At 38.4% G+C, this 23,601-nt stretch overlaps 1 protein-coding gene across 1 annotated transcript in view; it reads left to right on the top strand.

The window, feature by feature from the left end:
• CRACD (capping protein inhibiting regulator of actin dynamics) overlaps positions 1–23,601 on the top strand; it is a 421,538-nt gene that overhangs the window by 318,901 nt on the left and 79,036 nt on the right. The window contains exons 5-7 of the mRNA XM_053703944.1: positions 4,838–4,973; positions 11,771–11,935; positions 22,698–22,766. Coding sequence (XP_053559919.1) covers positions 4,838–4,973; positions 11,771–11,935; positions 22,698–22,766 — 370 coding nt within the window. The remainder of the gene's footprint in view (positions 1–4,837; positions 4,974–11,770; positions 11,936–22,697; positions 22,767–23,601) is intronic.

Raw genomic sequence — 23,601 nt, 5'->3', positions numbered from 1 at the left:
TATTAGTATCCCAGATGATAAGATTTATTGCTGGGGAATTTACAAGAAATCTTTGAAGAGTAATATGTATATTAAAAACATGGGTAAAGTGGTATGAAAGGAGCAATTATGTATAAATAATCCACCTAATTAAGTGAGTATATTATATGTTTATAATTCGCATATGTTGGAATTAACAACTGTTGGTTTAAAAAGCACACGTATGCCTATAACTATTATAAGAGAATTTCTCTATAGTAGATTACTAAGTCACTAGAGGTAATGATTACACAAAATACACCCTTGGAGATTCCTGAGTAGTTAGAATAATGTCACTTGTCCTAGTGCAAGCGATAAAGTATAAGATTGTTAGAGTAGCTAACAACTAGATATAAACATATAGATAAATTGACTATACTTGGAATAGTACCTTGAGTAATAATACTAAATGGTGATAGTTATGTTATATAGTTATGTAGGTAATATGATATAATACAATATAATAATACGTCTTATGTCACTCTGCAGATATCTGTAATGGTATATTTAAAAAAAATCACTTGGAAATTCTTACAGTCATGTGACCCTCTATTATTGAGATTCCAAGATGTCAATCACTCTTCATCACGGATCTCCTGTTAACGTGACGTTTTCCAACCAATCGGCTATTAGTATTCTTGGTAGTTCTTGTAATTATAAAGTAACACAGTAATTCTTGTGATAAAATAACAGTGCTTGGAATAGTTATACCCTGTATGCTACAGTATTACCTCAGACAGCTATTTCTTGCACTTAGTACATGTATATGCAAACTGTGACCTTAATGGTGTTACATTGTAAGGTGCACTGTAGTGCTATGTTAGCAGGAAGTATATTGGAGTTTCCATGCCCATGCCGACTGTTTAAAGGGACATGAAGCACAAATTAATCTGACAAAGCAAAACAGCTTTCCACTTTATTTCTTTTATCTAATTTGCTTCATTTTGTTAGTATCTTTTGTTGAAAAGCATACCTAGGTAGGTCAGGAACTGGGAGCTAACTGTTGATTGGTGACTGAACATATATGCCTCTTTTGGTTGGCTTACCAATATGTTCAGCTAGCTCCCAGTAGAGTGTTGTTGCTTCTTCAAGAACCAAGAGAATGAAGCAAAATTAATAATGTAAGTAAATTGGAAAGTTGTTTACAAATACATGTTCTGTCTGAATCATGAAAGAAAACGTTTGGGGTTCCTTTCCCTTTAAATCAAATATTAAATTACTTTCTGAATTACTTACTGGGGGTATTTCATTTTGAACTAAATAAATCCAGATATTTCTAAAATAACATGAGATGTACTAGATAATTATATTCTAAATGGACACTAGTAAAATTCTAGTAAAGAAAAGATTACCCTTTATAATGACTTTTTCCCTAAGTAATGTATCAGCTGCAGGCTTGTCACATGCTGGTACTGCAAGTTATGCCCTTGTTTAATATTACTCATTCTAAACAAAGCACAGCCCTAATCTTAGATCTTAAAATAGCCTAACCACATTACACAAAGGTCCCCACCTAAGGCCTTTAAGCAGTTAACTATCTACTTCATTTGTCTGCAGAGACTGAAACTGCTTCTCCAGCTCAGTAGTTCAGGACTTGTGTAGTGCTCAGCTGACGCAGAACGTTATATGGATGAAAGGACTTCCGAGAAGGGAATGCAGGGCTTCCTCCTGGGAATAAGCATTAGTTCCTTGGTACAGAGATTTATGCATCCATCACCCATCCCTTTGTGCAGAGCGAAAGTATTTTTATTTTGTATTAAAATAATCAATAAAATAGATGTGTCCAAATATCTAAGTTTTAAAAGTGCTTATTTATAGCTATAATAAAAAAAAGCTAATTGATTACTTGGGACAAATATATTACATTGTAGACACTCCTATTATATTCACAAAACAGGATACATTGAAAACAGCAGATTATGTGCATATTTTACATCATTTCTAGCTTTTGAACACATTTTTTTTTTACTTGAAATTAGATATATGAAATAAGCACTTGTTAAAATGAGTGTAATGAATCTTGTATAACCAAAAACAAACAAAAAAATAGAATAATAAGATGTTAAAACTACTATGTCATAATTTGGTAAACTTTGTAAGGGCACTAAGTAAAACTTAATCTGCCTGCCCTGTTAAATATTACACACTGTATAAACAAGCCAGGTCTGGCCATGACACACTGTGTTGTCTGGGTGCAAGAATTAAGTGACCCCCCCCCCCCCCAAACTTTACAACATCCACTAAGTCTAAACCCAACCATAGTGAACAGTCATAAGATTAAAGTTCAACAAACTGTAAAACCAGACGAGCATGCTGAAACCCAGCTGATGGAGCCCATGTGAGAGTACTATCCCTTTAAAACACTATTAGCAAGTAATATGTTCTCCCTGTGTGCTTCCTTTATAAATGCTGCTTGGGTCCTGTTGTCTTTCTTGGTCCAATTATAAATCAAACCCTGACTATTGATATATCACACTTTACTGTTTACATGATCCTGGCATGTATGAATATACAGAGCATACTGATGTATTTACTACAGCAGCCAACTGCGGTTATGTAGTGTCTAAATATTGCTGGAAATGGAAAGCCTTTTATGTCCCATGACACCTTTAAAAAGTGCCTGATGCTTGGGTTTGTGATCCCTGTTAATCAACAATATATACAAGTGATTGGCATATTGGCATCATTCTTTAAATGCCATTGTTAATGTAAAGCATGGTGACAACTTCTGCAGTGGGTTTTTTTCAGGCCATGTCATACTGCAGGCACATGCTTTGTAGCCGCATTCAATAATCACAAGACGTGCTTCATTTAACCATTTAGACCCGTGTCATGACTCTGTTACCATAGTGACCATGGACCTACATACTTTTGCAACTGATGGCTTCTCTATCTGAGATAGTGGAACAAATGCTGAGCCATAATGCTGCTCTTGTCTGTTACCAGGTCCCCACAGTGTCATGCTGCAGGGGGACCCAATATTTTTACAATTAAATGATTAATACAATTGCATTGAAATCAAAGTCTAAAACTAAATTTCTACTTTTATAACAGGGCATCAAGGGGGACATCTTGTGGTCAAATAGCATATTGCCAAAAGTCACAGGGCCAGATTGCAAGTGGATCGCTAAATTATCGCCAGCCCGCAAACGGCAAAGTTGCCCGTTTGCGGGCATGCAGCGATTAACCAGTCATTACAAATGGCTGGTTATTGCTACCACTAGCTCACAGTAGCAATTGTCGCTCAGAAAATTAACCAGAGATCAGATCAGGGTCTGAAAATCACCACAATGTTTTTAAAAAATAAGCAAAACAATACATTGTTACAAAAACACTCCCATATGGGCTATATTAATGGATAATCTACAAAACATTTTTGCAAAGAAAAATTTATTGTACAATGTCCCTTTAAACTTAACACCTCAAAATAAAATTAGATTATAATGAATTGTTTAGTTAAAAAATTCATAGGAAACGTTTGGATCTAAGTTAACTACATACTACTTAAATTTGCAAAATTGGACATGCTTAGGCCCCGATATTCAAAACATCGTCAGACGGAAGTGAACATTTATTTTTTGCATCTCCAAGTTCAACACCTATTGTTCGGGCAATATATTCTAAAAAATGGGTCTGAACCACAAAGTACCGGTGAGTGGCAATGTGTTTCCCTTTGGCAACAATAGGGATTGCAGCTTCTGCAAAAGTCCACTGATATCACCACTCGTCTGCAATCTCAGCATGCGGGGGGGGGGGGGAGTTTATTGCAATGGGGTATTGGCGGTTTAGGGGTTCATAGTTATGTTTATTAGGTTTGGTGATCTATTTAAAAAGGATTCTTTACTTCATATCACCAATGTCGGTGCCGCTGCTGCTTGGAATATTTTGCCAGCATTGCCACTCCTTGAGATGTACAGTAAACCACCTCTCTGCAATGCTGCCTTAAAACACTGATGTCAGCCGGTTGGAATATTTTACCGGCTTTCTCGTCATTGTGTCGGATCCCTTTTGAATATATCAACACATCACAGCACTTTTGATCATCAGGACCTTAATAAAAGTGTGCAACTGTTTTTTAATATCAAATTACTATATGGGCTACAATTTAAATAACCATGGTATACAACCTCCTTAAAGAGACAGCTTACTCAAGAATTTGTATTGTTTAAAAAGATGAGTGCTGACTCATAAATAACTCCACAGGAGTGAGCACAATGTTATCTATATGGCACACATTAGATAGTGCATTGCTGCTCCTTTAACAAATGATACCAAGGGAATGAAACTAATTAAATAATAGAAGTAAATTAGAAAGTGTTTAAAATTGTATTTTCTATCTGAATCACAAAAGAAAAATGTTGGGTTTCATGTCCCTTTAACTAGCACTGTCTAAATGTGAAAAACTGTCAAAATGCACTGAAATAAAAGCAGCCTTTAAGGGCTTGGAAATTAGTATATGAGCCTACCTAGGTTCATTTCAACAAAGAATACTAAGAAAACAAAGGAAATTTGATGATAAAACTGAATTGGAAAGTTGTTTAAAATTGCATGTTCTATCTGAATCATGAAAGTTTCATTTTGACTAGACTGTCCCTTGAATATATATTTGTCAAATTGTTATATACAATATCGGATGTTTTGGAATGAATAGTTATACTAATAGGCCTCAGACTCTATTTAATGGTCTGATATACAAATGTATTAAATATTCTTCATTGTTTTAGACTAAAAGATTTCCTACTAAGGCATGGCTAAGATATTTGCATATATGTATCACCCTAAAGTTATATCTTGGTATATGTTTCTTTGTTTCTTGCAGGTCCCTTAATAATACTATGGGAACTAGGGCATTTTCCCATGACAGTATCTTTATACCAGATGGGCAAAATGAAGATGAGCAGGACATTCAGGCCATATCACAAGACAATACAGGGGTCAAAGTGAAAACCCTCCAGGTATGTTCAGAAATATGCTAGATTGTTTTTAATGAATCAGTACCTCTTGACATAAGTAATTTCCTGATATCTGCTTCATGGTTTTCCATATGTAGCCACTAACATTAGAACTAGTTATTTATTTATTTTATTGAGGTTACAAACTAAATGAAATAATGTGTCACAAATAGTTAACAAACAAGTGACAATGAAGCTTAAAACAAATATTTTCTTCACAATAATTGTCAAGGATATGTTTTACAACAGTAACCTTGATTTTTATATAGGAGAAAATATTCAGTTACCTCAGGAATGTACTAGAAATAGATGAAGAGGATTTAGCACTAGATATGACAAATCAGCTATTGGTCCATTATTAATTAACAGTGATCTGAACATATTTATGTAGGAGGAGGGGAATCTGAGCTATCCAAATAAGGCTTAATGGATGGATCTGAGGATCTACTGTAATATAGTACAAGTTGTTAATATTCCCTGCAATAGGCAACATTTTACTCAAGGTAGGATCTCTAAAATATTTAGTGTTAACCAAAATATGTTTCCAATAAGTAGAGCTAAGTTCTGGTGAATTTGTTCTCGTTCTAATTTTATATATAAAATAACATATGGCAAATTGGGGACCATTTTACAACTAAGGTACTTTCATCAGTTAACAGGTAAAGTTTCTATCTGCCTGCTTCACAGCATATTCATTTGCTCAGGCCTAGGGATATAAGTCTAGATCATGGATATCATCCAGTAACCTCACAAGGTTAATAAAACATGAACAATTAGCAAAGGATATATAGTATCTGCGCTGGTAGGTATATGCTCCTTGCACTAATGGAAGCTACCTCTATGCTTCCTATGGGGTATGGTAGGGAGGATAGGTTATAGGAAAGGAGCGCTCAAAATAGTGCTAATACCTTATGGAGATTTATAGATATAAATATATTTTTTTGTAATATGTGAAAAACTATTCTATAACACCTTATAGGATTTTGTACGAAATAAAAATATTTATTGTCTTAATAGGAATAAAATAGTTTTTCTTTAAAAACATATACAAGTTTAAGAATGTTATTTTCTTAAAAGTATTACACAAAGCTGCAAAATATTGCAGCTATAATATTAATGTGTAAAGTGATGAAGATACTAATGGTTACTATGCAGAGTGATGATAGGTTGGCCAACCTCATAAGCTTAATACTATTATGTTTTTCTTATATTGATATCTTGCGCATAAGTGACAATGGTTTCGATATTAGACAAATTTCAACAGTACAATTTTAAAAAAAATCCATTATAATTAAACATATTAAAAGTCCATCTTTAGGTTACCCTTAGGTAGTGTCCAAAATAAAGGTCTATGTTGTGTATAAGCGATTTTCACGGCTGTAGGCGTTGCATTGATTCTTCATCACATACACCTGGTTCACACAGGTGCCGCAGAGCAGAGGAAATTTTTAATATTTTTTTTATATTTATATCTATAAATCTCCATAAGGTATTAGCACTATTTTGAGCGCTCCTTTCCTATAACCTATCCTCCCTATAATAAAAACATGAAGCCAGCTTGAAAACTTAAAAGGTCTTCTTCTGCTTTCCTATTTAAAACTGCAGGCTTTATCTATCATCAATGTTGCCTAATCTTCACCTCTCAAAATGAGATGAAAGCAACTTCTGTGTGTCCCGGCCGCAGAAAGAGTAAAGAAAAAAAAATGGAATATGTAAAGGGAGAAGTGGAAAAATGTGCATAAGAAAATAATGAGAAAACATAGTGATAGTGCCACTGTAATGTATAATTAATAAAGTGCATACATCTATAGTACCTGAACCCCAAAAGTGATTCTGAAAAAACATACACCTAAGTGCTTATATAGAAGCAAACACCATCTGCTGGAATAAAAAATGTAGTCCTCCATGTAGTAACCAGCGTGCGGACAATATTTTTAACTTGAGAAGTTGTTCAGAGGCCTCTCTGCATACGGGCAGCGGATCTGTTTGTCCGCTTGCCCGTATGTATCATTACACACTAGGATGAATGTGTAATGCCCGCCTGGTCACGCAAGAGATGGGTCTGTCAATCACTCTGAGTGAGCGTGTTTGAGGTGATTTCTCTTCTAATGACCGCTGCTTCTTACATTGCGAGAACAGGCTCACATGTGCAAACCTGCCCCGCAAGGGCTCCGGAGCAGCTTACACTGCTTCGTACATGGAGCCCATAGTCTTGTACCATATATACCTTAATTACTCAACAACTCAGAACTCAGATTGCCATTCTTGACAGATTGACCTTCATTGGGGTATTTGCAACACAGGGAAACAATAAGGAGAAAAACACCATGAGGTTTCTGCATAAAATACAATTATCTACTAGAGTTTAAAACTTAGGCTAAACACAGTATGGGAATATGGCAACTGAATAATTAAATACATATAATAGCTAGCAAGGTATAACAGCTAGAGTTACTAAACTGGCTACTGACAACATATTGGATACTAATCCATCATGAAACTCGGTAATGCATAAGCAAAAATTACTGATAGCAATAAAAAACATGTAGGGAAAACCATAATACAAACCCCTGCTAGCCTCAACAGAAAGTATGGCTGAAATCAATATCTATTATACAATAAACAAAACAAAGCAAGCAATCGGTAACTTTTGCTATATAGTGCCTCAAAACAATATAAACTAGTAAAATCACAGATCAATCACGCTATCAGGTTGATAAACAGAGGTGAAATACAGCAAGTCCTAAAGAATATTAAGGGCAATTCAGAGCAACGGAGTAAAGACCACTCCAGATCAGTAAAATAACCTCAGAGAAGAATGCCTCTGAGCATAGGGCACCGTAGGTATTTTCCACTGGGGACCTGGGGAATAGAAGGTAAAAAAGAGGAAATTCTGTGCTAGATGCAGTATTACTTGTAATGGACTTGCAGGCCGCTGATTGAAAGTTTGAGTTCTTTAGCTGTACATTTCTCTACTAGACTGATCCTGTCTGCATCTAAGTCATTCACAAGCCGCCACCACTCTATGCCTTCCTCTGCCTCACACAAGTTAGTAGCAAAATACATGCAGCAGGGAGCTGGCTGGGCCTCCCCAAGTCATCTCTTATGCCAGCATTGTTCAGGCTCCCACTTATAATGGGTCTGTAAGGACCGGTCAGCTCCCTTCTCATCACAAGGCCCCTGATCAACATGGGCCTCAGTGATCTCTAGCAGCTCAGGGCCGTGCTCTATCAGGAGAGGAGGGACAACTGGAGACAGATCCGGTCAGTGCAGGCCTCTCTCACATTACTTCAGCATTTCCTCGGCTGCAGGACTAATCAACAAAGAAAAAAGTGAGCATTGAGCCGGTGTCTGTGTGACTTCTTGTTGGTTTATGGCAAGGTCTTTTAGGTCCTCAGTAAGTCCTTTAGTGCACTAATTTTTGGCTGATATAGCGATATAATTTTGTCAAGCTTCTCACACATTTTTCTTTCAAAGTCCTCTAACAAAAGCTGAAGAGTTGCACAAAACTGCTCCATATAAACATTTTCTGTTACTATTCACAACAACTATTGTGTTATTGAGAGAACTGCTTGTGATCTCTCTATACCAGGGGGGGAGCCTTCTCTGAGAGATACGCTAAGGTTCCCAATGGTCCAGCCTGGAAGACTTGCAGTGCAAAGTAGGAATAATAGGTATCATCTAGTCCAGCAAACTCTCCCCTTTCATGTAGAGTAGAATTCTATAAAAGATGGCTGGAAAAGTGGGACTACAAGGCGGAATGGATGATGTTAGATGATATGGGGATATGAAGACTGTGTTTTGGAGATGGATTCAGAGACTGTGAGAGGTAGTGGGACCTGCCGACCATCAGATACCCACTTAGGGGCCTAGTTATCAAGCCGTCTACTTTACCTGCCTTCGCCGGTTCAATACGCCCGCCTAAGCTCGCCTACCATCGCCGCCGTGGACCTGCAAAATTTTGCCTAAGTTATCAATAAATCTGTCAAAAAGATGTCCATCATCCGGCTGAAGTCTTCATCCAAGCGGGGGCTGAAGAGGTCCATCATCCGGCTGAAGTCTTCATCCAAGCGGGGGCTGAAGAGGTCCATCATCCGGCTGAAGTCTTCATCGTCACGAATGACGGTTCCTTTAAGGGATGTCATCCAAGATGGCGTCCCTCGAATTCCGATTGGCTGATAGGATTCTATCAGCCAATCGGAATTAAGGTAGGAATAAATTCCATCAGCCAATCAGATTCAAGTTCAATCCGATTGGCTGATCCAATCAGCCAATCAGATTGAGCTTGCATTCTATTGGCTGATCGGAACAGCCAATAGAATGCGAGCTCAATCTGATTGGCTGATTGGATCAGCCAATCGGATTAAACTTGAATCTGATTGGCTGATTCCATCAGATTATTCCTACCTTAATTCCGATTGGCTGATATAATCCTATCAGCCAATCGGAATTTGAGGGAGTCGCCATCTTGGATGACGTCCCTTAAAGGAACCGTCATTCATCGGGAGTTCTTCAGCCGGATGATGGACCTCTTCAGCCCCCGCTTGGATGAAGACTTCAGCCGGATGATGGACCTCTTCAGCGCCACGCTTGGATGAAGACATCGCCCGGATTGGATGAAGAATTCGGCTCGGCTGAGTGAAGACGACTCAAGGTAGGAAGATCTTCAGGGGCGTAGTGTTAGATTTATTTAAGGGGGGTTTGGGTTAGAGTAGGGGTATGTGGGGTGGCTTTGTTATTTTATTAGGGGGCTTAGAGTAGGTGTAATTAGCTTAAAATTGTTGTAATATTTTTATAATGTTTGTAAATTATTTTTTTATTTTTTGTAACTTAGTTCTTTTTTTATATTTTGTACTTTAGTTAGTGTATTTATTTGTAGGTATTTGTATTTAATTTATTTAATTTATTTAATGATAGTGTAGTGTTAGGTTTAATTGTAACTTAGGTTAGGATTTATTTTACTGGTAATTTTGTATTTCTTTTAGCTAGGTAATTATTAAATAGTTAATACCTATTTAATAGCTATTGTACCTAGTTAAAATAAATACAAAGTTACCTGTAAAATAAATATAAATCCTAAAATAGCTACAATGTAATTAATAATTACATTGTAGCTATCTTAGGGTTTATTTTACAGGTAAGTATTTAGTTTTAAATAGGATTCATTTATTTAATGATAGTGTAGTGTTAGGTGTAATTGTAACTTAGGTTAGTTTTTATTTTACAGGTAAATTTCTCTTTATTTTAGCTAGGTAGCTATTAAATAGTTAATATCTATTTAATAGCTATTCTACCTAGTTAAAATAAATTGAAAGTTGCCTGTAAAATAAAAATAAATCCTAAAATAGCTACAATATAATTATTATTTATATTGTAGCTATATTAGGGTTTATTTTACAGGTAAGTATTTAGCTTTAAATAGGAATAATTTATTTAATAAGAGTTAATTTATTTCATTAGATTTAAATTAGATTTAATTTAGGAGGGGTGTTAGGGTTAGGGTTAGACTTAGCTTTAGGGGTTAATAATTTTATTATAGGTTGCGGCGGTATAGGGGGGCAGGATAGGGGTTAATAAAAATATTATAGGTGGCGACGGTGTAGGGGGGGCAGATTAGGGGTTAATAAGTTTAATATAGGTGGCGGCGTGGTCTGGGAGTGGCAGGATAGGGGTTAATACATTTATTAGGGGTGGCGGCGGTATAGGGGGCAGGATAGGGGTTAATAGGTATTATGTAGGTGGCGGCGGGGGCCGGGAGCGGCGGTTTAGGGGTTAACAGATTTCTTAGAGTTGCGGCGGGGTCCGGGAGTGGCGGTTTAGGGGTTAAAATGTTTAATATAGGTGGCGGCAGTTTAGGGGGGGCAGATTAGGGGTGCTTAGACTCTGGGTACATGTTAGGGTGTTAGGTGCACACACTTCCCATAGGAATGAATGGGATGTCAGGCAGCAGCGAACTTGAACTTTCGCTATGGTCTGACTCCCATTGATTCCTATGGGATCCGCCACCTCCAGGGCGGCAGTTTGAAAACCAGGTATGCTGGGCCGTAAAAGTGCCGAGCGTACCTGCTGGGATTTTAATAACTCCCAAAAGTAGTCAGATTGTGCCGAACTTGCGTTCGGAACATCTGGAGTGACGTAAGAATCGATCTGTGTCGGACTGAGTCCGGCCGATCAATGCTTACGTCACCAGATTCTACTTTTGCCGGTCTGTAGGCCTTGATAACTAAGGCGAATCAGCCTCGCCTCAAATACGCTGTGGAATTCCAGCGTATTTGAGGTTGACGGCTTGATAACTAGGGGCCTATATCTTATTTATTTTAGGGACATACCAGCACAGATCAGGAGTGAGACCTAAGTCTTTCCAAGGTCCTGAAATAATCCAATTGTGTAATTTATTGTAAGCCGTCATGTAGGGAATAAGCACATTTGTCGACATACTTTAAGAATTGAGAAGGACGTGATATGTGATGTTTTATGAACTGTGGTTTACTTTTTGTCTCTGATGCTTAGGTAGAGACAGGCTAAACTAATTCATTAAAAAAATCTAAGCAGAAACCCAATTTTTCAAAAGGAAGACTTTATACATCTTGGCATCTATGCCACTGTGATTTTAGAGAGATCAATGACAGTAGCAAGGCAGTCACATGCAATTACTCACACAGCCCATCACATAACACTCAAGATTCATAAAGATAAATTAACAATTACTAGTAATTTTGGTATGCATATCTATCAAAAGACTATAGGTCAATATCTGTGTAATGTCACCTGCTCTGATTTATGTTGCTTTTATATTTCAGCAACAGTTAGCCAAAAATATCCATTTTGGGCAACCACCAGTAACCAGTCCTGGAAAGAGAATGCAGCATCTGGGTGCAAGCACTGAAGAAATGGATGTCTCACCTGGCAGCCCAATTGAAATTTTAAGCGACTATGAAACAGAATTGTTAGAAGAGGTAGATATGGTAAGAGTGAAATGCAATGAGTTAAAGGGGCAGTATAAACCAATTTTCTCTTGTAAGGTGTATCCAGTCCATGGATCATCCATTACTTGTGGGATATTCTCATTCCCAACAGGAAGTTGCAAGAGGACACCCACAGCAGAGCTGTAATATAGCTCCTCCCCTAACTGTCATACCCAGTCATTCTCTTGCAACTCTCAACAAGCAAGGACGTTGTAGGAGAGAGTGGTTAAATATAGCTAGTTTATTTTCTTCAATCAAAAGTTTGTTATTTTTAAATAGTACCGGAGTTGTGCTATTTTATCTCAGGCAGTAAATAGAAGAAGAATCTGCCTGAGGTTTCTATGATCTTAGCAGGTTGTAACTAAGATCCATTGCTGTTCTCACATATGTCTGAGAGGATTACACAGATGAGGTAACTTCAGCGAGAGAATGGCGTGCAGTTTATTCTGCTATCAGGTATGTGCAGTTATAATTTTTTCTAGAGATGGAAAACACTAGAAAATGCTGCTGATACCGGATTAATGTAAGTTAAGCCTGAATACAGTGATTTAATAACGACTGGTATCATGCTTACTCCCAGGGGTAATACCCTTATGATATTGCAATATATAACGTTTGCTGGCATGTTTAATCGTTTTTATATATGCTTTGGTGATAAAACTTTATTGGGGCCTAGTTTTTTCCACATGGCTGGCTTAAATTTTGACTAGAAACAATTTCCACTGTTGTAGTATAAAAGTTACAGTTGGTGCAGTTAAAATTACAAACTGTGACATCCAGCTTCCCTCAAAGGCCCTCTGAATGCTATAGGACATCTCTAAAGAGCCCAAAGGCTTTCCAAAGTCGTTTATTGGGGAAGGTAGGGCCACAGATTGCTGTGGCAGTTGGTTGTGACTGTTAAAAAACGTCTATTTCGTTTTTTTGATCAGTTTTTTGAACTAAGGGGTTAATTATCCATTTGCAAGTGGGTGCAATGCTCTGTTAGCTTATTATACACACTGTAAACATTTCGTTTGATTTACTGCATTTTTTCACTGTTTTTCAAATTCTGACAGTACCGTTTTTTATATTTGCTTGTTAACTTGATTTAAAGTGTTTTCCAAGCTTGCTAGTCTCATTGCTATTCTGTATAAACATGTCTGACATAGAAGAAACTCCTTGTTTATTATGTTTAAAAGCCATGGTGGAACCCCCACTTAGAATGTGTACCAAATGTACTGATTTCATTTTATGCAATAAAGATCATTTTCTGTCTTTAAAAAATTTATCACCAGAGGAATCTGACGAGGGGGAAGTTATGCCGACTAACTTTCTCCACGTGTCAGACCCTTTGACTCCCGCTTAAGGGACTCATGCTCAAATGGCGCCAAGTACATCTAGGGCGCCCATAGCGTTTACTTTACAAGACATGGCGGCAGTCATGGATAATAAACTGTCAGCGGTATTAGCCAGACTACCTGAACTTAGAGATAGCTCTGGGGTGAGACAAAATGCAGAGCATACTGATGCTTTAAGAACCATGTCTGATACTGCCTCACAATATGCAGAAGCTGAGGAAAGAGAGCTTCAGTCAGTGGGTGATGTTAATGACTCAGGAAAGATACCTGATTCTAATATTTCTACATTTAAATTTAAGCTTGAACACCTCCGCGTGTTGCTTAGGGAGGTTTTAGCTGCTCTGAATGACTGTGATACCATTGCAGTGCCAGAGAAATTGTGTAGACTGGATAAATACTTTGCAGTGCCGGTGTGTACTGATGTTTTTCCAAATACCTAAAAGGTTTACAGAAATTATTAATAAGGAATGGGATAGACCAGGTGTGCCGTTCTCTTCCCCTCCTATTTTTAGAAAAATGTTTCCAATAGACGCCACCACACGGGACTTATGGCAGACAGTCCCTAAGGTGGAGGGAGCAGTTTCTACTCTAGTAAAGCGTACTACTATCCCTGTCGAGGACAGTTGTGCTTTTTTTTTTTAGATCCAATGGATAAAAAATTAGAGGTTACCTTAAGAAAATATTTATTCAACAAGGTTTTATCCTACAGCCCCTTGCATGCATTGCCCCTGTTACTGCTGCTGCGGCGTACTGGTTTGAGTCTCTGGAAGAGGCTTTACAGGTACCGACTCCATTGGATGACATACTTGGCAAACTTAGAGCACGTAAGCTAGCCAATTCTTTTATTCTGATGCCATTGTTCATTTGACTAAACTAACGGCTAAGAATTCTGGTTTTGCTATGCAGGCGCGCAGAGCGCTATGGCTTAGATCATGGTCAGCTGACGTGACTTCAAAATCTAAGCTACTTAACATTCCCTTCAAGGGGCAGACCCTATTCGGGCCTGGTTGAAGGAGATTATTGCCGATATCACTGGAGGAAAAGGTCATGCCCTTCCTCAGGACAGGTCCAAATCTAGGGCCAAACAGTCTAATTTTCGTGCCTTTCAAAACTTCAAGGCAGGTGCGGCATCAACTTCCTCTAATAATAAATAAGAGGGAACTTTTGCTCAATCCAAGACGGTCTGGAGACCAAACCTGACCTGGAAAAAAGGTAAGCAGGTAAAAAAGCCTGCTGCTGCCTCTAAGACAGCATGAAGGAACGGCCCCCTATCCGGGAACGGATCTAGTAGGGGGCAGACTTTCACTCTTTGCCCAGGCGTGGGCAAGAGATGTTCAGGATCCCTGGGCGTTGGAAATTATATCCCAGGGATATCTTCTGGACTTCAAAGCTTCCCCCCCAAAAGGAAAATTTCACCTTTCACAATTATCTGCACACCAGATAAAGAGAGAGGCATTCTTACACTGTGTACGAGACCTCCTAGTTATGGGAGTGATCCATCCAGTTCCAAAGGAGGAACAGGGACAGGGTTTTTACTCAAATCTGTTTGTGGTTCCCAAAAAAGAGGGAACCTTCAGACCAATTTTGGATCTAAAGATCTTAAACAAATTCCTCAAAGTTCCGTCGTTCAAGATGGAAACTATTCGTACCATCCTACCACTGATCCAGGAGGGTCAATATATGACTACAGTGGATCTAAAGGATGCTTATCTTCACATTCCGATACACAAAGATCATCATCGGTTTCTCAGGTTTGCCTTTCAAGACAGGCATTACCAGTTGTAGCTCTTCCCTTGGGATTAGCTACAGCCCCAAGAATCTTTACAAAGGTTCTAGGGTCGCTTATGGCGGTCCTAAGGCCGCGGGGCATAGCAGTAGCCCCTTATTTAGACGACATCCTGATACAGGCGTCAAACTTCAAAATTGCCAAGTCTCATACGGACGTAGTACTGGCATTTCTGTGGTCGCATTGGTGGAAAGTGAACGAGGAAAAGAGTTCTCTATCCCCACTCACAAGAGTTTCCTTTCTAGGGACTCTGATAGATTCTGTAGAAATGAAAATTCACCTGACGGAGTCCAGGTTATCAAAGCTTCTAAATTCCTGCCTGGTTCTTCATTCCATTCCGCGCCCTTCGGTGGTTCAGTATATGGAAGTAATCGGCTTAATGGTAGCGGCAATGGACATAGTGCCGTTTGCACACTTACATCTCAGACCGCTGCAACTATGCATGCTCAGTCAGTGGAACGGGGATTACACAGATTTGTCCCCTCAACTGAATCTGGACCAAGAGACCAGGGATTCTCTTCTCTGGTGGCTATATCGGGTCCATCTGTCCAAAGGTATGACCTTTCGCAGGCCAGATTGGACAATTGTTACAACAGATGCCAGCCTTCTAGGTTGGTGTGCAGTCTGGAACTCCCTGAAGGCTCAGGGATCGTGGACTCAGGAGGAGTCTCTCCTTCCATTAAATATTCTGGAACTAAGAGCTATATTCAAGGCTCTTCAGGCTTGGCCTCAGCAACTCTGAGGTACATCAGATTTCAGTCGGACAACATCACGACTGTAGCTTACATCAACCATCAAGGGGGAACGAGAAGTTCCCTAGAGATGTTAGAAGTTTCAAAAATAATTCGCTGGGCAGAGATTCAATCTTGCCACCTATCAGCTATCCATATCCCAGGTCTAGAGCACTGGGAGGCAGATTTTCTAAGTCGTCAGACTTTTCATCCGGGAGAGTGGGAACTCCATCCGGAGGTATTTGCACAACTGATTCATTGTTGGGGCAAACCAGAACTGGATCTCATGGCGTCTCGCCAGAACGCCAAGCTTCCGTGTTACGGATCCAGGTCCAGGGATCCCAAGGCGACACTGATAGATGCTCTAGCAGCACCCTGGTCTTTCAACCTGGCTTATGTGTTTCCACCGTTTCCTCTGCTCCCTCAACTGATTGCCAAGATCAAACAGGAGAGAGCATCTGTGATTCTGATAGCACCTGCGTGGCCACGCAGGACCTGGTATGCAGATCTAGTGGACATGTCATCCTTTCAACCATGGTCTCTGCCTCTGAAACAGGACCTTCTACTTCAGGGTCCTTTCAACCATTTAAATCTAATTTCTCTGAGGCTGACTGCCTGGAGATTGAACGCTTGATTTTATCAAAGCGTGGCTTCTCCGAGTCAGTTATTGATACCTTAAGACAGGCACGAAAGCCTGTCACCAGGAAAATTTACCATAAGGTATGGCGTAGATATCTTTATTGGTGTGAATCCAAGGGTTACTCATGGAGTAAGGTCAGGATTGCTAGGATATTATCTTTTCTCCAAGAAGGTTTGGAAAAAGGATTGTCAGCTAGTTAAGCGTCTGGCAGATGTTCCAGACGTTCAGGCATTTTGTCAGGCTTTAGTTAGAATCAAGCCTGTGTTTAAACCTGTTGCTCCACCATGGAGCTTAAACTTGGTTCTTAAGGTTCTTCAAGGAGTTCCGTTTGAACCTCTTCATTCCATAGATATCAAGCTTTTATCTTGGAAAGTTCTTTTTTGGTAGCTATTTCCTCGGCTCGTAGAGTCTCTGAGCTATCTGCCTTACAATGTGATTCTCCTTATCTGATTTTTCATACGGATAAGGTAGTCCTGCGTACCAAACCTGGGTTCTTACCTAAGGTGGTATCTAACAAGAATATCAATCAAGAGATTGTTGTTCCATCCTTGTGTTACACAATCTGGACGTGGTCCGTGCTTTAAAGTTTTACTTACAAGCTACTAAAGATTTTCGTCAAACATCTGCTTTGTTTGTTGTCTACCCTGGACAGAGGAGAGGTCAAAAGGCTTCGGCAACCTCTTTTTCTTTTTGACTAAGAAGCTTAATCCGCTTAGCCTATGAGACTGCTGGACAGCAGCCTCCTGAAAAAAGCTCATTCCACTAGAGCTGTGGCTTCCACTTGGGCCTTTAAAAATGAGGCTTCTTTTGATCAAATTTGCAAGGCGACGACTTGGTCTTCGCTTCATATTTTTTCAAAATTTTACAAATTTGATACTTTTGCTTCTTCGGAGGCTATATTTGGGAGAAAGGTTTTACGGGCAGTGGTTCCTTCCATTTAAGTTCCTGCCTTGTCCCTCCCTTCATCCGTGTACTTTAGCTTTGGTATTGGTATCCCACAAGTAATGGATGATCCGTGGACTGGATACACTTTACAAGAGAAAACACAATTTATGCTTACCTGATAAATGTATTTCTCTTGTGGTGTATCCAGTCCACGGCCCGCCCTGTCATTTTAAGGCAGGTAATTTTTAAATTTAAACTACATTAACCACTGCACCCTATGGCTCCTCCTTTCTCGGCTTGTTTTCGGTCGAATGACTGGCTATGACAGTTAGGGGAGGAGCTATATTACAGCTCTGCTGTGGGTGTCCTCTTGCAACTTCCTGTTGGGAATGAGAATATCCCACAAGTAATGGATGATCCGTGGACTGGATACACCACAAGAGAAATAAATTTATCAGGTAAGCATAAATTGTGTTTTCATATAACTGCATGTAATAGACACTACTATAAAGAAGAATATGCACGGATACTGATCTATACATCCAGAATAAAACCTTTTCAGTCACCTCCACCCCGTTCCCTGGCTATGAAAAGACAGATAACATAAACAGGAGCCATCAGTACTCTGTAAACAAGTGTATACATCTGACACTGCAGGGGTTGGTTAGGAGTCTAAAAATCATCACAATGTTTTTTAAAAAATAAGCAAAACTTCACATTGTTACAAAAACACTCCCAGATGGGCTATATAACTGGATCATCTACAACACATTTATGCAAAGAAATCCAGTATACAATGTCCCTTTAATGTAACAATTTACAAGATCAAGATCTCAAGACTTTACCTAGATACAGATATAGCAGTGGTTTGCATACAATAACGTAGCATATTGAAAGGGACCAACCATTATAGGGTTGGAAATAAATTTTACTTTGTAAATGTATGCAAAAGCCTCAATATATCACTAGAGGATAAATAAGCCAACCACTATTTTACATTACCTATAGTAGACAGCATGGATTGGACTGAAAATAAACGGAATGACTTAACCCCGTAATAGGTTTATATGAATGAGATTAGGTGATCAGCCTTGGATATTAAACATTGTTATTTCAAACAATGGGAAAGAACATATGAAAACTGGAGGGATATACTCTGTGAGCGCTGTAACGGGCCATCATAGTTGAAAAATGAAATGCTCGGATTCGTTAGAGCATGTCATTTTAAGACTGGCAACCCTGCACCTCTATGTGTTTAACCCCTGTAAAGATCCAATCAGCAACACTCATTATACAAGTTTGTTTGCTGTAAAAAAAAATGGAGCTTTGCATTTTTGCATGTTTTTGTCTCAAGTTTAACAGTACGGGACATTAATATCTTGCATAAAAAACAGCACAATGTAAAATGTGTTTTGTAACAAGGCCACTGAGATTAATGAGCCACAGTACTGTATGTCACTGTATCAATCTCACTATCTCACTATACCAACAGTGTTTATACAATCTCACTATACCAACAGTGTTTATACAATCTCACTATACCAACAGTGTTTATACAATCTCACTATACCAACAGTGTTTATACAATCTCACTATACCAACAGTGTTTATACAATCTCACTATACCAACAGTCCTTATGCAATCTCATTATACCAACAGTGTGTATACAATCTCACTATACCAACAGTCCTTATGCAATCTCATTATACCAACAGTGTGTATACAATCTCACTATACCAACAGTCCTTATGCAATCTCATTATGCCAACAGTGTGTATACAATCTCACTATACCAACAGTCCTTATGCAATCTCATTATACCAACAGTGTTTATACAATCTCACTATACTAACAGTGTTTATGTTATCTCATTATACCAACAGTGTTTATACAATCTCACTATACTAACAGTGTTTATGTTATCTCATTATACCAACAGTGTTTATACAATCTCACTATACTAACAGTGTTTATACAATCTCATTATACCAACAGTGTTTATACAATCTCACTATACTAACAGTGTTTATGTAATCTCATTATACCAACAACATTTATACAATCTCACTATACCAACAGTCCTTATGCAATCTTGTTATACCAACAGTGTGTATACAATCTCACTATACTAACAGTGTTTATGTAATCTCATTATACCAACAGTGTTTATACAATCTCACTATACTAACAGTGTTTATGTAATCTCATTATACCAACAGTGTTTATACAATCTCACTATACCAGCACCGTTTATACAATCTCACTATTCCAACAGTGTTTATGCAATCTCATTATACCAACAGTGTTTATACAATCTCACTATGCTAACAGTGTTTATACAATCTTACTATACCAACACTGTTTATACAATCTCACTATACCAACAGTGTTTATGCAGTCTCACTACACCAACAGCGTTTATTCAATCTCACTATACCAACTGTGTTTATGCAGTCTCACTATACCAACAGAGCTTATGCAGACTCACTATACACACAGCGTTTATGCAATCTCACTATACCAACAGTGCTTATGCATTCTCACTATACCAACAGCGTTTATGCAGTCTCACTATACCAACAGCGCTTATGCAGTCTCACTATACCAACAGCATTTATGCAATCTCACTATACCAACAGGGTTTATGCAATCACACTTTACCAACAGCGTTTATGCAGTCTCACTATACCAACAGTGTTTATGCAATCTCACTATACCAACAGCGTTTATGCAGTCTCACTATACCAACAGCGTTTATGCAATCTCACTATACCAACAGCATTTATGCAATCTCACTATACCAACAGTGCTTATGCAATCTCACTAGTCCAACAGCGTTTATGCAATCTCACTATGCCAACAGTGTTTATGCAGTCTCACTATACCAACAGCGTTTATGCAGTCTCACTATACTAACAATTATTATGCTCCAGAAATTGGCCAGCAGTACTGTATGTCACTGTATCAATCTCACTATACCAACAGCGCTTATGCAGTCTCACTATACCAACAGCGTTTATGCACTCTCACTATACCAACAGCATTTATGCAATCTCACTATACCAACAGTGCTTATGCAATCTCACTAGTCCAACAGCGTTTATACAGTCTCACTATACCAACAGCGTTAATGCAATCTCACTATAACAACAGCGTTTATGTATTCTCACTATACCAACAGTGTTTATTCAATCTCACTATACCTACAGCGTTTATGCAATCTCACTATACCAACAGTGTTTATGCAGTCTCACTATACCAACAGCGTTTATGCAGTCTCACTATACTAACAACATTTATGCTCCAGAAATTGGCCGGCTCCTAAGCATACACATCCTTGCTTTTCAACAAAAGATACCAAGAGAACAAATATTTTTATATACATATACAGTATATATATATATAAATGAAAGTGTATTAAAGTTTAGCATATAGTGACAAAATGTATAGTGTGCTAGTAAACTAGGACTAGCAGTATTTTTGATAATTTTTTACCCCTGATTTATATATATATATATATATATATATATATATATATATATATATATATATATATATATATATATATATATATATATGTATATATATAATTCCAGGCTATATAATTCCAGGCAGAGTATGGCACTCCTGAATCTTTGACCAGGGTGCTGCAGCAGGCAAAGCATACAAAACAAAAAGAAGCAGGCACTCACCGGTATTTAAATAAAGGATATCTTTTAATCCCACAAGGTGTGACGTTTCGGAGTATTACCTCCTTCCTCAGATATAATATATATTATATATATATATAATTGTCTGGTATATTTTACTTTTTTGCCCCCCCCTGGAAAAACTTCTGCGGATGCCAATGATACCAGTATCTAATAAAAATTATTAATTAAAAAATTGCATTAAAAAGTTAGAAGGGCGTAAAGATATGAGGTAGATGTGCAATTGGGGTACTACAAGTGATATTGCCTCATAGCTATTTAGATGCTGTAGGGAAGTGTGAAATGTTGCATAGATAATGTGGACTTAACCTTCGCTACTAGGAATTTCAGAGAAAAACTTGCCCAAAATACCAGGGGATTTTAAGCATTTTTGCTATCACTCCATTTAAACAGAAATAGAGGCTTGTCTTTTTATTTACCTATCAAAATTATATATATTTTTTTTATTAGACAATGCAATATATTAATTTAGGCCCATTTTGGTATATTTCATGCCACCATTTCCACGCCAAATGCAATAATATTAAAAAAAAAATCAGACATGCATGGCTTTGCCTTTGCTTTAAGAAATAAGAAGGCCGTTAATTGCAGCTGTGCACCACAGTTCTGAATTTCCCGGCAGTGAAGGGGTTAATTAATTAGCTGATAAGGGTAATAGTTTTTTAATGTAGGGATTACCCTCCTACCTCCTGATCCCTTACAAACAGCTCTCTTTCCCCACCCTCACTCCTCCCCACCATCTTAGGTACTGGCAGACAGTCTTCCAGCATGCAGTTTAGGGCTTTTTTTTAAATTAGTTTAGTTTTTATTTTATTTTTATTCTTCAGTGTAAGGAACCCTTTGCAACCCTCCCAACTCCCTGATCCCTCCCAAACAGCTTTCTAACCCTCCCACTAGGGGTGGCCACCTTATGTACTGGAAGCTGTTTGCCAGTACCCCATTTAAAGGTATTTATTATTTATTTATTCTTTTTTCTATAGTGTAAGGGTCCCCCGACCTCCTCCCTCCCCATGACCATTATGTAGGGTGCTTCCCGCCCATTCCACCCTTTTTTCCATAGTGTAGCATTCAATCCTTCCCTCTACCTTTAAAAAAATGTTTCGGTAGAGTCCAATCCTCCCCCCTCTGCCACTGGGCTGCCCACCCACCGCCTTCCCTCCCACACCTCCCTCCAGGACAAAACGGAGATCATTACAGACAGCGACACAGACCGTACCACTCTTTGCAACAATCTCGCAATCTGCCTTCATATGGTAACGGGGCACCAATCTTGCTCCATTACCATATGAAGGCAGATGCCATAAGCCTACAAGCAGCAAGTCTTGGTTGTCACTTGACAACCGAGACTGCTTGTACTTCCTGAAGCTGCGATGTAGATCTACGTTATGCTGTATGCTGGGCTATGTACCGCATTACGTAGATCTACGTTGTATTGGCTCATTTGGGGTTATTAACCACACAAGGCTTGAGATCAGATAAGTGCCCAGCAATAACTGTGCCACTTTTTATGCAATACAATTATCTGATGCTTGATATTCTGGCCTTTGATGCCTGGTATTAGACATGCCCTATGTAACAGAATAGAGGGCCTATAGAAGGTTTGACAAATCTGAAAGTATGGTACTTTAGTTTGTAATACAGAGAAAATTTATGGGGTTTTTTTTTTCTGAAGTCCACAGGTGAATCAAGTTCTATTAGTCCATGGAATGTTTCTGGAAATAAACATAATGCAGAGGAGAAGGTACAGTACATTTTGCTGATTAATCATCATCATAATTATTATTATTGTTAATATTCTCATATATTTGTATAGCGCCATAAAATTCTGTAATGCTGGGTACAAAGTTATACAAACGTATAGAATGACAAAGATTTAGGGTAAGATACAAATACATAACAGACTAAACAAAACAAATACAGGAGGATGAGGTTCCTGCTCTGAAGAGATTACAATCTACAGGCTGAGGGTGCAGAGACATAAGGGGGTCAATCACAATCTATGTTAAGAGCACATTATGTATCGAACTGTGGTCTTTCTGGTACAAGTCAGTTGCTCTGTCAATATGCCACTTCAGAACTCAAATCTGTACAGTCTCATACTTTATCTTCAACCTGGTTCCTGAATCGTTATATTGAACTCTCTTTACCTTACTCTGATCATGTGACTGGTTCTGGGCCTATAGAAGGACACTTGTCTTGCCTGATTATTGTACTTGTTGGTTCACCCTTAATATAACTCTTATTTATGGTTGCCTTCCCGTGCATTGACTTCAGCATGTTTGAAAAATCTCACCGCATCTCCAGTCCCTGACTACAACTTTCTTAACATTTTTCAAACTAGACGCCTGTGTTTTCTGCTTTTCCTGTCCCAGCTACTGGATTCCTTCTGAATATCAGTATCATTACAAACTATTGAAATTTTCTCCCGAAATGTTGTTGTTTTTTTCTTTCCGGCCAAATTGTTTGTAATGTTTTTGGAGTGATCACAATACAGACTGTATCTGTGTTTACAACCTGCAGCCGCAAACGCATTTTCAACAGAAAATTTCCAGAAAAAGCTTTTTCGTGTCTTAATT

Source organism: Bombina bombina, chromosome 2 (assembly GCF_027579735.1).
Source record: "Bombina bombina isolate aBomBom1 chromosome 2, aBomBom1.pri, whole genome shotgun sequence".
Classification (NCBI taxonomy): domain Eukaryota; kingdom Metazoa; phylum Chordata; class Amphibia; order Anura; family Bombinatoridae; genus Bombina; species Bombina bombina.
The sequence above is the reverse complement of the archived record's forward strand: the minus strand, read 5'-3'. Positions and strand labels throughout refer to the sequence as shown.